The sequence below is a fragment of the Rhineura floridana genome, chromosome 6 (genome assembly GCF_030035675.1).
Source record: "Rhineura floridana isolate rRhiFlo1 chromosome 6, rRhiFlo1.hap2, whole genome shotgun sequence".
Taxonomy (NCBI): domain Eukaryota; kingdom Metazoa; phylum Chordata; class Lepidosauria; order Squamata; family Rhineuridae; genus Rhineura; species Rhineura floridana.
The window spans coordinates 66625908-66641201 of NC_084485.1; the positions used below are offsets into that span (position 1 = coordinate 66625908).

At 43.6% G+C, this 15294-nt stretch overlaps 1 protein-coding gene and 1 pseudogene across 1 annotated transcript in view; one reads left to right on the forward strand and one right to left on the reverse strand.

The window, feature by feature from the left end:
- Positions 1 to 15294, reverse strand: part of TMCC2 (transmembrane and coiled-coil domain family 2) — a 151330-nt gene that overhangs the window by 16214 nt on the left and 119822 nt on the right. Inside the window, 1 exon segment of the mRNA XM_061632170.1 lies at positions 10427 to 11361. Within this exon segment, the coding sequence (XP_061488154.1) occupies positions 10427 to 11361 (935 nt within the window).
- Positions 6294 to 6412, forward strand: LOC133388111 (5S ribosomal RNA; annotated as a pseudogene).

Genomic DNA, 15294 nt, shown 5'->3' on the forward strand with positions numbered 1-15294 from the left:
ATTTCCTGTCAAATCCTGATAGAACTTCCTGCCTCATTCCTTCAGGATGTAGTTACATCCTTGATGGAAAGCAGAATAGTAAAAGGGTCTCAGCCCCAAAAGGGAAGTATAACCTTGCTATGAAGACATGAAATGAATTCAGCAGCAAGACCACTGTGGAAGCACACTCGCTGCAGCTGCAACACAATTATTGTATGTTTTAATCCACACTTGTTCGTTTTTAAATGTGGTTTTATTTTGCTGTACACCGCCCTGAGAGCTTGTTGCTATAGGGCGGTTTAAAAGCGTAAATAAATAAATAAATAAATAAATAAATAAATAGCCTCTTCTCCAGGACTGGACTAAGAGGGGCACTCTTTTTCCTGTTTGAGGAGGTCAGTTTGCACAACACCAGTTGGCCAGCCCTTGTGTTAAATTAGAAAACAGCCTTCTCCTTCCTGAAGCAAGGCTGCACATAATGATGATTAGTTGGAACTTGTATCAAGCAGGAAGCCACCTCCTCCATCACCTAGGCCAGTTTCAAGTGCAAAACTGGGAGGGGGGTAAAAAGGACTCTTGTGGCACCTTACGTATTATGGAATAAGCTTTTGTAGATGAGAATCAATTTCAACAGACGCATGAAGTATAATCAACAGTTGGCAGGATACGTACATATACTTGGATACACAGGGGAAAAATAGCAGTGGGGCTAACACGACTGGAAATGCTGAAATACAGTCTAGACAATTCTATGCAAAGCTCCATTTCATACAAGATAATCACAGTGACATTTGACCATTCACAATAGCAAGTAACTGATAACACAGTCACCTTAGGTGTCACAGGCTTATTTTTGCTGCAACAGACCAACATGGTTACCCCAAAAACATTTAAATGAACAACCATGCAAGGTGATTTAAAATAAGACTGCATTGCTAAGATACTTTTAAGGGAATAAGCCTCTATGAATACAGACTTACAAAGAAAGATGCACAGAAGTACGCTGTAAAATTCCCAGTTATTCTAGAGCACCAATTGGTTTTGGGAAATCAGAAGCCTGGGTAGTAGAAATAAACCTGGGGACAGGACCGGCCCTACCATTAGGTAAGGTTGGCTGCCCATTTGCTACCAGGCCAAGTTCAAGGTTCTAGTTTTGGTGTACAAAGCCCTATGCAGCTCAGGACCAGGATACCTGAAAGACCGTCTTATCCCTTATATACCCAGTTGATCACTGCACTCTGCAGATGAGGACCTCCTGCAGATACCATCTTATCAGGAGGTTTGTCCTGCACAATACAGGAAATGGACCTTTAGTGTGGCGGCCTACCGTGTGGAATTCCCTCCCCTTGAATATTAGGCAGGCACCATTCTCTGCTATCTTTTCGGCGCCTTTTGAAGACTTTCCTCTTTCAACAAGCCTTTTAGGTTGAGACCTATCCCAGTCTGCGTCTGTGTTAGAATTGCTTGTTAATATGTTTTTTAAATAGTTTTTAACCCTTTTTAAAAAAGATGTTTTTAAAGCTTTTTTTAAAAATGTTTTTAACGTTGTTTTGTTTTAATGTATTTTAAGGTCTGTTTTTATGATGTTTTAAAGTGTTTTTAGCGCTTCTGTTTGCCACTCTGGGCTCATGCTGGGAGGAAGGGCAGGATATAAATCAAATAATAAATCAAATAGATAAATAAAAATAAGGTGAGGTGGCAGCATCAGGTGGCAGATGCTGGGGTGACAGACCCTTTAATTCCCCCTTAGCTCTTAAGCTAATCTGCCATGTACCACCTAACCTAGCTGCTGCCCTCTGGTGTGGTGGAGGAAGGTACCCTGTCAGCAGTGTTCCAAGTAAAATGTGACTTCCAGTCCCACTGAATTTTGTAAATGGAATGTGGGAGTGGAGGATGCAGTCTTGTTCTTCACCTCAGGCATCAAAACATCTTGGGCCAGTCCTGGACCAACCATGGGAAACTGATGCTCTCTCTATGCTTCAAAACATCGTTGCTATTAATTCCTTTAACCTTATATAGCATCAAGCCAAGCCAGTGACTGGGCTATTGCGTTAAAATAGAAAATGAAAAAGAAAAAACAGCAGCTCATAAGCAAATTGCAAGCTAAAAACAGCAAAAAAAGGAACTGAATAAAATCATCTCATGAACAGTAGTATCTTTCTTTCTTTAGAATATGAGTAGAATAACAAGATACTCAGGCCAAAATATATTAGAATAATTTTCTGTATGTCTTTCTCTCACCAGTTTTTCCTCTTTTCTCCTTGGAAACTTTGCTACTTCAAAGTAAGCTAATTGTGTGAACCTGGGGTCATCAAAGCTGAATGGTGGGACAGTCAGGGCAGACAAAACCAGTAACTTCTTCACACACATAAATTATGGAATTTACTACCACAAGATGTGGTGATGGCCACCAACTTTGATGGCTTTAAAAGACACTTAGACAAATCCATGGCGTAAAATGCTATCAAGGGCTACTAGCAACAATGGCTATGTTCTGCCTCCAGTGTCAGAAGCAGCAGGCTTCTGAATAACAGTCACTGGGGAACTTCAGCAGGACATTGCCCTCATATGACCTGCTTGTGAGCTTCCCAAAGGGCATTTGGCTGGGCACTATAGAAAACAGGATGCTGGACTAGATAGGCCTTACATCTTATCCACCAGGGCTCTTCTTAAGCTATGATAATAAAGCCGTATATAAATGTTGTTAATAAAATACATAAATAAATTTCAGAGTCACTGTGGCCCTTGGATCTCTTTCCTCTTTTATACCGAGTCAGGCTGTTTGGTACCATCTAGCTCAGTACTGATGACGTGGACTAGCATTGGCTCTCCAGGATTCCAGGCAATAGTCTCTTCCAGAGACCAAATTTTGGACCTTTGCATGTAAAGCAATGTGACCTTTGCATGTGCCCTACCACTGAGCTATGAAATGGAAATGGACTGCCTTCAAGTCGATCCTGACTTATGGTGACCCTATGAATAGGGTTTTCATGGTAAACGGTATTCAGTGGGGGTTTACCATTGCCTCCCTCTGAGGCTAGTCCTCCCCAGCTGGCTAGGGCCTGCTCAGCTTGCCACAGCTGCACAAGCCAGCCCTTTCCTTATCCACAACTGCCAGCTGGGGGGGAACTGGGCTCCTTGGGACTATGCAGCTTGCCCATGGCTGCACAGATGGCAGGGCACATAACCCCTGAGCCACTCACTGTGGGGGTGATCTTTAGCTGGCCCTTTACACCCAGGAGACACAAGTGGGGATTTGAACTCACAGACTCTGGACTCCCAGCCAGGCTCTCCTCACTGTGCTATACCAGCTTATATCACTGAGCTATAGCCCTATTTAAAAAAGTATCTTTTTAAATTGTTCTTTTGAATTTACTAATGAATGCACAGCATACTTGAGCAGATCCACACCATGCATTTAAAGCACACTCAACATACATTTGAAGCACATGAATCCCACCACAGAATCCTAGGAACTATAGTTTGTTTAGGGTGGCAGAACTAGAACTGTGAGCGGGAAACTACACTTTCCAGGATTCTTTGGGGGAAGTCATGCACTTTAAATACAAGCTGGATATGCTTTAAATCTATTATGTGGATCTGTATTACTCCATTAACTTTGCCTGTATATAAAACATTTTAATTAAATTTTAAAATAGAAATAAGCTACAAAGTTTACTGGGTGATCATGGGGCGTATGGGGCAAGGTCAGTAATAGCATTACAGGTACTCTGTGAACATGGCTTTTTTAATGAATTTCAACAGATTATGAGAACTCTGAGAGAAAAAAGTTCAAAAGGACTCTGGGTTTTTTCTCTCTCTTTTTAGACTTTGAACTCTCTATTCTCTCTGACTGTTTTGTGTATCGCTATGAAAATTTAGAGGGTTGTTAAGCAAGCGTTTCTGAGTACAGGACTATAAGTTTTGTAAGGTTTTGTTCTGAAATGAACTTATGGGAGGCATCAGAATGGCATGGGGGGTATTTTCAATTTAACATTGCGGAATGTAAAAAATCCACGCTGGCTATAGTATACAGCCACTCTTGTGGCTGTATTTATTTATTTTATTTATTATTTATTACTGGCATTCGTTAGTCGCTTTTTTTCAACAGTAGAACTCAAAGCGACTTACAACAAGAAAAAACACAATAATTGAAATAACTTATAACAAAAGCAAACAATTGCAAAACAATTTCAAACAAAATACAACCATAATAAAAAATAGCAAATATTACAATACAAGAATTAATACCACACTATAAATATAATATAACATATAATAGAAAGCCACATTACACATCCAATCAGTACTGCAAAAGTAGAAAAAGAATTAAAGCAATTTCAACTTAGCCTCCACCAGTCTCCATCAGCTGCCACCCTAGTTCTTCCCTACAGCCCAATCTCAGGCAGCAGCATCAAGTAACATCAAATGGCCGACTGCCCGGGCTCTTCTCTCTTGGGCGGCAGCGGAGCGCTGAAGGGAGGGACGGCAGAGGTGAAGGGCTCCTCTCGGTGTGGGGGTGCCAGCGGGGGCGGCGTGCTGCGTGGGGACTCCTCTTCAGACGAGGAAACCAGAAAAGCACTGGTGGTGGTGATGATTCTGATGTCCATCAACTGGAGCCAAGTGCAAAATAATCTGTCTGGAGTGGAGTGTGACCTTGTTGATCCTCTTTTAGCTCTCAGCAGGCTTTGAGCCATTGACCACGGTATCCTGATAAAGCAGCTCTGTCGTTTGGGAGTTTTGAAGCACAATATTATGGTTGGTCCCACTCTGTCTCTGTGACTTGATAGAGACTCCAGCTAGTCTCTCTGGCACTACTCTTCTCCTTTTCTTTTATAGAAGGATGTGAGACATTTTCAAGGTCATTCCCTCCATCTGTATCTAACTCCAGCTGTATTCAGCAACCCCTGTGTATATTCTGGTCCATTCGTGATTACTATTCATTTTCAGTACGGGCTTCTCCAACGCCATGTCTAGAGGCTCCAGAAGAGCACCATGCTCCACGTGGCACCGGTAGCAGTCCCTGTCCTCAGGGTCTATCTTGATGCTGTGCCAGGCATAGTACGTCCCGTCTGAGTTGGGTGCGACATCCCTGCGGAAGGTCTCCTTCTCCAAGACCTCCCCGTCCTTCCTACAGGTGGTGTCGATCTGCTTGGGGTAGAAGCCGTAGGCCTCGCAGATGAGAGTTTCCAGCCCGTCGTAACCTGCAGTGCATGTAACTTTCACCATTGGAGGCTCTTTGCTCAGCAGAGCCTCCTTTCCACACTCCAAAAGATTCAGCAGCCAGTCAGGGCATTCCTTCTCCAGGTAGATCTTCAAATGATGAGTCAAAGCCATGTCAACCTCCCACTTCCGCTTGGTAAACTGGGCCGGCACATCCGCTGCCGTCCAGGTGAGGGTCTCCTTGTTGAAGCTGAGGAAGTCCTTCCTGTCATAGCTGTACTGGCCATCTTTGTGGATCTCGCAGCCACACGCCAACTGCCAGGTGTGAAAGCCTCTGGTCTGGTTGTAGTGTTTTTGCAGATTCACCAGGTCCCTTCTGAACCTCTGCTCAGTGTGCTGAAATCTCCAATCAGCATTGGAAATAAACTGTATAATCAGCATTGGTTCTACTAAAAAACACAAGCCCTATTGAAGTGTGCTGTTCCTGTATCAATCCAACATATAAGCAGGGCAAATGCACTAAGCTCCATTGCCTACATCCTATTCCTGTCGCCCTCCACAAGCTGGGGCTGAGGTCTGAAGGAAGGTGCCTCCTCTATTCATAGAGCTTTGCTATGTGATTTGGAATCCCACAAAAAACCCCAAAATCCTTACAGGCTCCTTTTCTATTTTTTAAAAATCAAAGCACTTAATTAAATACTGTTGACGTGGTTTTAGTTTTCACTACGTTTCATATATATTGTTTTAGTGCTACTTTTTAGAACCATATTTTGTGTTTATGGTTTTAGTTTTTTATTATTATGTTGTACACCACACAAGGCCATTAAAGATTGGAAGTCTAATAATTTTAATGTACTTTTAGTTTATTATGTTTTTTGTACTTATATATATGTGTGTGTGTGTAAACTACCTGGAAATATGTTTGAAGGGCTGTATAACAATGCTTATAACAAACAAACAAATAAATCCCAATGTATTCAGTGGACTTAATTTCCTAGTAAACTGCAGGGGTGGGGAACAAGGAAGTAAGTCCTGGTGCTTATAGAAAGATTTATTTCAGATCCAACACATTTCAGAATACAAGTTCTTTGAAGGACATGTTTGAATAGCACTTTCTATCAAGTGCATAAACTACCATATAATGTAATTCTATCAACGGCCATACTACTCTGAACACGCCCGATCTTGTCTGATCTCAGAAGCTAAGCAGGATCAGGCCTGGTTAGTGCTTGGATGGGAGACTTCCTGGGAATACCAGGTGCCGTAGGCTTAGAGGAAGGCAATCCTAAACCACCTCTGAATACCTCTTACCATGAAAACCCTATGAATATATCCAAAAGATTCATAGGGTTGCCATAAGTCGTGATCGACTTGAAGGCATATAATAACAACAGTGTAATTCTATAAGAGTTCATACAGTGGTTTTCACACTTGATGGAAACATCTACCCAAAATGTGACCTGGGAGAAGGATTATTCCAAAACAGGCCTGAAATAAATCTTTCTCTCAAGCACCTTCCTCTTTTCTTCCTCCCCATGGTGCTTTTCCTAGTTTGGTGGTCATTCTTCAACAGCAGCCTTAGTTTTTCTCAACCCCTCAGATGGGACACATGTGGGTGAATGGAAAACAAATGACGTGGGGGGAGAAGGGGATGTCTCTTCTGAAGAATGCCTGCCTTCGGGAACAAACAGTTTTATTTCCATCCCTGCTGTCACTGATAAGTGCCTTCCAGGATATTTTCCAGGGGGGGAAAAGCTTGGGGAAAATGTCAGACACCAGGGAAGGACAAAATGGACATCCAAGATAAACATGAAAACGTGTATGAGCACTTTCCACAATCAAACACGCATACAGTGAATGCATGTAGGGAGGCGAACATTCGGGGTGGCAAGCCCCTCTCTGACCTACATACATTCACTAGACCGTCTCTACAATTTCTATACAAATATAACTGAACACATGGAGGCTTGTATGTGTGGTAGGGGCCACTACACAGTACCCAGCCACATGCAGGAAGTCTAAAAGTATACAGTTTTACACACATAGAGACCATACAGTCTATGCAGTCTGGACTCTCCCTGTGCACGTTCACAGTATGTACATTTGACTGTATGGAAAGTACTGTATTCATACTGATCTACACATCATCTGCTGGAGCAGGAGTGCATCAATGTGGAAAATCTGCGGATATAGCAACCTGCTCATAGATTTGTCATGATCATATGAGATGAGCGTACGCAGCCTTGGAATTGGAAACTGCCACTTGGAGGTGCTGCTCAAAAGATTGTGAGAAGCTACATTGAGAAGCCACTGACAGAGCCAATGTGCTATTCTATAGTGGGCAGGTGACTGAACTGTGCGGGTGGCCCTCCCCAAGCAAAGGAAGCTACTTTATACCAAATTAGGCTTTTGGTCCATTTAGCCTAGTATTGTCTACTCTGGCTGGGAGTAGCTCTCCAGGGTCTCAAGGCAAAGTCTTTCTTAGTTCTGCTCCTTTGAAAAGCAGAGATACCAGAGATTGAACCTGGGAGCTTCTACTTGCAAGGCGTATGCTCAGCCACTGACCTACATCACCCCCAAAGTACAGCTAGCCTTCCTCTAGGATTTGTTGGGGATTTAAACCACAAACCTTTTACACCAAGGGAGAACCATGCCGCTAGACTAGGGATCGAGAACTAGCAGCTCTCTAGATGTTGCTGGGAGTATTGTTTATTTATATCCAACCTTTCCTCCAAGGAGTTCAAGATGGCATGCATGGTTCTCCTCCCTCTCCATTTTATTCTCACAACAACCCTGTGATGTAGGTTAGGCTGTGAGACTGTGACCGCCTGAGTACAAGTCTCATCATCACTGACCATTGGCTAAGCAGGCTGGGGCTGATGGGAGATGGAGTATGTCAAGAACACCTGGTTTGTTAAGGTTGTTAACTAAAATGGTTCTGTGGCAAGGAATTGTGGGGGGAACATCTTGCCTGAATTAGGGCCTCTGGAAGGCCATGAGACTCTCAGTTTCCACAGCTGAATCCAATTAATTAGGCAGTAAGTACACCTGCTTATCAGCTTGAGACTGGTACCTCAAGGCTTCAGGCCTGGGAAGGTTGGAGAAGCACACGACCATTATGCGCGAAAGCTCTGGAAGATTTCATCATCAGAAAGCCGCCTGATTGGCTAATTAATTCCTGGCTGTTGCTGGGCTTTTCCCAATAAAAGTAGAATTAAGATTCTGGGTCTTTGTTCCCCAATGTTCCTTGGTGTTACCTGATGTTAGGGTTCCATCTTCCATCTACTATCCAGGCTATACATCTCTGGGAAGATGTGGAACCATGACATTACTCTGGCTGTCTTCCTATAATCTGTGCATATAGAATAGGCTAGACCAATTTGTTATTTTCTCTTGTGACTTGAATTCTCTGTATCTTTGTATTTTACCTAACCCTTGGGGTGTTTTAAGGAATTGTTTTGCTGCTATATTTTTTGCACTTATATTTTATTCTAATAAAGCTACCTCTTATTTACCAGTGTGTGTTCATTTCAGGGGTAATTTGGCTCTGAATCCAGCACCTTGGGCTTTTAGCCACAGACTACCATATAGTTGGGTATTTTGCCTTAAGGCTCCAAGACAAGGAATGTATCTTTGGCTCTTGTCTTTTAGAATTCTTGGCAGGTCTACTTCTGGCACTTTGGGTTTCCCCTTGGCTCAGAGTGGGTGACCAGGTTTAAGAGGTGGTGGCAGTCTGCCTACCTTACAGGATTGGTGTTGGTTTAACTCAGCCCTGGTAAGGGAGGCACAGGTTGTGCCTGGCCAGGATCAATTGCCCTGGCCTTGGGAGTTGACCCCCGGCAAGAGTTCTTTACAGAGCACAGCAACATATGGATGGCCACAGGTTCCTCACCCCTGCTCTAGATGAACAAGTCAGACATGAAAGCTGGTTGGGACTGTAAGAGGCCTGCAAGTGACTTCTGCTCTACCAGCATGATTGATTTCTGAGAACCTCAAGCACAGCAGCTACACTCAACAGGCGCCTAGATTGGGACCATGGGCTCCCTCTCACAAAAAATTGGAAACATTATTCTTTCCTTATTGGCTCAAATTTTAAATGAAGTTCAAAGGCAAAAGCATCCTTGGGACACTGGTCCTTATCTGCTTATCAGTGGGAGATAAGAAAGAAGCTGGCACTGAGCATTTTAACCAAGAATGCACTTCCTCTTGTGTCTTATAAATAGAAAGTTAATAGTGCAATGTCTTTCTTCTTGAAGAGAGTTTACCCTGCAGGAAATTCCAATAGATTTCTTCAAACCCACCAACAGCTAGGCAGGATTTAAATCACCAGGAAAAATGACATTTGAATCACTGATTTAAAATCAGACTCCCCATTTGAAATTCATATATTTCCTGAACAAGCATGCATACTAACTGGTTGCTATAGCAATTAAGACATATTGGATTGCAATTAAATGGAGCCTGAGTTCAACCAAGAAACATAAATCCAAAAGCCTTGGGCATGCACCTCTCATATACTGTAGAATTATGATCAGCTTAGAGAAAAGAGAAATCTGTTTGGCTCTCCCGCTGCATACACATGCAAGGATACCAAATAAGATTTCTTTCTTGGAGGCTAACAAGTGCAGTCTTATGCATATTTGTGTTAGGTTTTACTTATTGCTGCTTCCATAATGTTTCTGGTGCTATATTGTTTGGTGTCTGTTTTGGTGACTGATGTGTTTCTAAGCCTATCTGTAAACTACTGCTTTGGATTGATAAAGAAAAGTGGGATACATTTTTTAAAAATAATATGTATTGTGCTCAGTGGAGCTTACTTCCGGGTCAGCATACATAGGACTGCAGAGCCTAAGTGTACAGAACTTCACAGGAGCAAGAACTAGTAGCTACTGGGGGCAAACACAAGATGGAAAGTAAAAATCCATGCTGTATAGCTGGTGCCAATATCTCAGAAGCCTCTTAGGCTACAGATTACAGTTGCTGGATTCTCCCTCGTTGCTAAGTGCTTTGCAGTGCCATCTCTACACCACTGCCACAGCCTATTATCTCTCTTAAAGTGAAATCCACTGTCAAATAGTTTCTCCTCACAGGAACGTAAGGCCTAATTCAATTATTTACCACCATCTTAATCTACAGTACTTCACAGCATGACCCTTTGAGAGCCACCACATAAAGTCTGCCCAGCATGTCCAGCTCCACAAGACAAGAACAGTTAAACAAAGATGGTGTTAAGAGTGACAGTTTTCCATTTGGAAGAAACAGGGGCACGTTCAACAAGTCTTACCTGTAACGCTCTTCCTGCAAGCACTGAGTCATGTAAGTATAGTCTCGTTGCAGCTGGGCCTTGAGGTCTTCCATGGAGTCCTCAAGATGTGATTGAATGTCCTTAATCTCTCTAAGTTCTTCTATGATAGTCTCCAAATTATAGTGGTGACTGTCCAAGGTGTTAGACTTGGGGCTGCCCAAACCACCAGGACCTGCCCCAGAGTTGCTACCTGCTGCTGAGCCAGAAGTGGCACTGGAGCACTCATCGTCACTGCCGTATTTAGGACTAGACACCAGAGTGGCACTACCACTCAGAGTCCGTGAGGCCTCTTCAGGGTGCCCATCATCTAGTGTGTCCTTTAAGTGGGCAATGTTGTCTGCGCTCCCAAATTTGTTACGGATCAAACTTGCAAACTCACGGGGTTTGGAGACTACAGCTGTGTGTGTGGCTTGAGAAAGGCCTGACAGTCCACCCTTGACACCCTCCACCACACCACCTCCAAAGCCACTGATGCTGGAGCGGACATTGGCCCCTACGTCTTTGAGGCCCTGGTGCATGTCCCGGAAGACATCTTTGGGCTGGCGCGAGGGCCCATTTTGTTCAATCTCCTTTAGCTTCCTGTGGTAATGTTCAAGCTTCTTGTGCAGCTGGGCAATGGTCTGGGCTGACTTCTGGTTCTTCTTCTCAAAGACCTGCTTGATACGAGAGGCCTGCTGCTTGTCGGCATTGTTAGCTAGCTTCAGGTACTCAGCCACGTTGTCATCTCGGGCCTCTTGCTCAATCTTGATCTGCTCAGTGATCTTAAGGATCTTCTGGTGCAGATGGTCAATGGCAGCTTTTGTCCTCTGTGGGTCTGGGTTGCCATCTGGAACATCAAGGCAGATGTTGCCGTCAGCATCACTGTGGCTTGTACTGGAAGGCAGGCTGAGTTGGCTCACATCCCCTTTATCCAACTAGGGAGAGGAGAAAGACAGCATGGGAAGACATAAGTAAAAGCTCTGATAAATAATATCTTTCCCTGAGATAACAAATGATGGCATGAGAGGGAGAAATGGTGGGAAACTACCAAGAACAGTTGGAGAAAAAGATATGACACTCATATGACTGCCATCAAATCACAGAGTTTTAACTGATTAATTATCTGGTTTTCAATTACTTAATTGATGAAATGTATATAAATATGCCTGCAATCAAACCCACAACATAGATGCCTTCTTGAAGTGATCTGAAGGAAGGGCATGTTTTTAATAACTGTCAGTTCCATAAGCAAAAGCAATGTTAGAAGGAAAGACCCCAGTGTTTCATATTTTCCTATTTCATTCATTTGGAAATATGGAATATAGAATATTTTACAGTATAGTAAGGCAACAGAACCAACTGGCTTTAATAAAAGGGAGAACAAGTTCAAATCCCATCCAAATTGTGGAAGATTCAGGTTTAAAAGAACAATTAACATTTATTTTAGCTTGACTCCTCCAGCTTCAGTTGTCTGTGATTCCTACTGGTAGAAGAAAAGGCATAGTAGTAGCATTTCCTTGAACGCAATCTGGCAGGTGCTGCATGATGGTGGTGGGTAGGGCCCGAGCCAAATTTGTGCAGGGTGCTTCCTTTTCTCCCACTTTCTGCCACCACTCCCCCACCATTTCCCCCTCCGTGTCACCTTCATGAAATTGGGCCAATGCCTCTATGTGCCCCTTGGGCTGCAGGTTGCCCACCTGTAACAGCTTTCACTGCTATATATTTCCAATGATACTGATAGTCTGTGAATTGTGTCCTTGACTTCTTTTTCCTCCATGGGGGGTGGGGGAAACAGAACAAAACAGAACTCAGGAATCCTGACTCATGGTCCTTTGAGAATCAGCTTGATCATACTGCTTGAGTAAGGGAAATGAGAAAGCAAAGGTAAGAGCCAAACGTTGTACCAAGACATAAGTAGAGGTGAAAAGACCCAGAGAGCACCTCAGGATATTCTTCAGAGTTTTGATAATAATGCATCTCTGCATCCTGATTTTGCTCAGCAGAAATATAACTCTGCAGGTTGTTCCCAGAGACTAGAATGACAGAAAGCTGATAGTTACATATGGGTAGTTAATGGGTTTTTAAAAACCTGTTTATGACTGGCCTGCTCTTACATAGTTGTTCCAGAATCTAGGAACTCTGTCCCACAATTGTCCTTAGAGCATTTTTATCTCCCATTTGTAACACAGAACACTACCAAATACTTGCCACTCATTAATGTTTCTATGCAAAAAAATATGCAGATTGAAGTGGTATATGAGTGGCTTGGGATTTGCAGTTAGGAGATGGCAAAAATTAAGTGTATTCAGTAGATACTGCCTAATTTATTTTCACACTGTTTCCATGGAAGATCCTCTAATGCCTAAGGACCCTTGAGGACTGTCACTACACTGCAGAAACAGAGAGGCTTTCTACATAGAAGAAGTGGAGATTTAAAAGACTAGTTCAGTGGTTCCCAACCTGGGGGCTGTGACCCCCAGGGGGGCCACAAACAGTATTTATTTATTTATTTTAAAAGTCTTAATTTCTTGGACACTGTCTGCTCCCCACTGCCACTGCAGACAGCACCTCCCCCTTGCTCCAAACGCAAGGAGAGCACTTTTGCTGAAGCACCAGAGCATCTTTGAGGCACGCCAAAGGCAGGCATCTGCCTACAAAACATGTGGCAGATGCCAAAGGAGGCTGAGGGTGGAGCTACGAGAAAGACGAGGGGATTACTATCACTGACTGCTGTCTCCTTGCACTGCTGCTGCTGATGACACCCTTACTCAGAAAGAGAGGAGAGGGCTTTTTGTGAAGCAAAAAGAGCAAGGCTGCAAGAAAAGGCTGCTTTCCGCCAGCCTGCCTGCCTTTCTTGGCTCCTGATTCACTGCCATCTCTTTTTAATAATTATTCTTATTTGTGAGGCTGCCCAAATCTTGCCTTCAGCCCAGATGGAGCCAAGGAGCAGTGAGGAAGCTCAGGACTTGCTTGCCCCCATCTCCAAGGCCAAGTGTGTGTGCCAGTGTCCCCCCTTTCATTCACCTGCACTCTGTCCCCCCAGTCTCTCTCTCCAAGATGCTGCAGCAGTTGTGGGCTTCCCCCCTCCCATGTGCCCAAATGCATGCATGCATGCAGATGCTTGCTGGAGGGGCAAGTGTGTTTGTGTATGTGCATGCACTGATCTGTCTTCTGCTCCACTCTCATTCCCCAAGTGCACACTAACCAAGTCATCAGTTCTGATTATCAACCCAAGGCCTAAAAGCACTAACTCTCCCCCCTCAATCTATCCTTTTGTCTTCACAATCTAGCATCCCCACCACTGCCACACTGATCCTTCTTTTATCATCATCATCATCATCTCCTCAGCAGGTTGGCTGAGGATGGGGTCCATATACTGCAGCTGAAATCTATTTATTTATTTAGTATTGCATTTAAGAACATAAGAACATAAGAAGAGCCTGCTGGATCAGGCCAGTGGCCCATCTAGTCCAGCATCCTGTTCTCACAGTGGCCAACCAGGTGCCTGGGGGAAGCCCGCAAGCAGGACCCGAGTGCAAGAACACTCTCCCCTCCTGAGGCTTCCGGCAACTGGTTTTCAGAAGCATGCTGCCTCTGACTAGGGTGGCAGAGCACAGCCATCATGGCTAGTAGCCATTGATAGCCCTGTCCTCCATGAATTTGTCTAATCTTCTTTTAAAATCATCCAAGCTGGTGGCCATTACTGCATCTTGTGGGAGCAAATTCCATAGTTTAACTATGCGCTGAGTAAAGAAGTACTTCCTTTTGTCTGTCCTGAATCTTCCAACATTCAGCTTCTTTGAATGTCCACGAGTTCTAGTATTATGAGAGAGGGAGAAGAACTTTTCTCTATCCACTTTCTCAATGCCATGCATAATTTTATACACTTCTATCATGTCTCCTCTGACCCGCCTTTTCTCTAAACTAAAAAGCCCCAAATGCTGCAACCTTTCCTTGTAAGGGAGTCGCTCCATCCCCTTGATCATTCTGGTTGCCCTCTTCTGAACCTTTTCCAACTCTATAATATCCTTCCTGAGATGAGGCGACCAGAACTGTACACAGTATTCCAAATGTGGTCGCACCATAGATTTATACAACGGCATTATGATATCGGCTGTTTTATTTTCAATACCTTTCCTAATTATTGCTAGCATGGAATTTGCCTTTTTCACAGCTGCCGCACACTGGGTCGACATTTTCATCATGCTGTCCACCACAACCCTGAGGTCTCTCTCCTGGTCGGTCACCGCCAGTTCAGACCCCATGAGCGTATATGTGAAATTCAGATTTTTTGCTCCAATATGCATAATTTTACACTTGTTTATATTGAATTGCATTTGCCATTTTTCCGCCCATTCACTCAGTTTGGAGAGGTCTTTTTGGAGCTCTTCGCAATCCCTTTTTGTTTTAACAACCCTGAACAATTTAGTGTCGTCAGCAAACTTGGCCACTTCACTGCTCACTCCTAATTCTAGGTCATTAATGAACAAGTTGAAAAGTACAGGTCCCAATACTGATCCTTCAGGGACTCCACTTTCTACAGCCCTCCATTGGGAGAACTGTCCGTTTATTCCTACTCTCTGCTTTCTGCTTCTTAACCAATTCCTTATCCACAAGAGGACCTCTCCTCTTATTCCATGACTGCTAAGCTTCCTCAGAAGCCTTTGGTGAGGTACCTTGTCAAACGCTTTTTGAAAGTCTAAGTACACTATGTCCACTGGATCACCTCTATCTATATGCTTGTTGACACTCTCAAAGAATTCTAATAGGTTACTGAGACAGGACTTTCCCTTGCAGAAGCCATGCTGGCTCTGCTTCAGCAAGGCTTGTTCTTCTATGTGCTTAGTTAATCTAGCTTTAATCATACT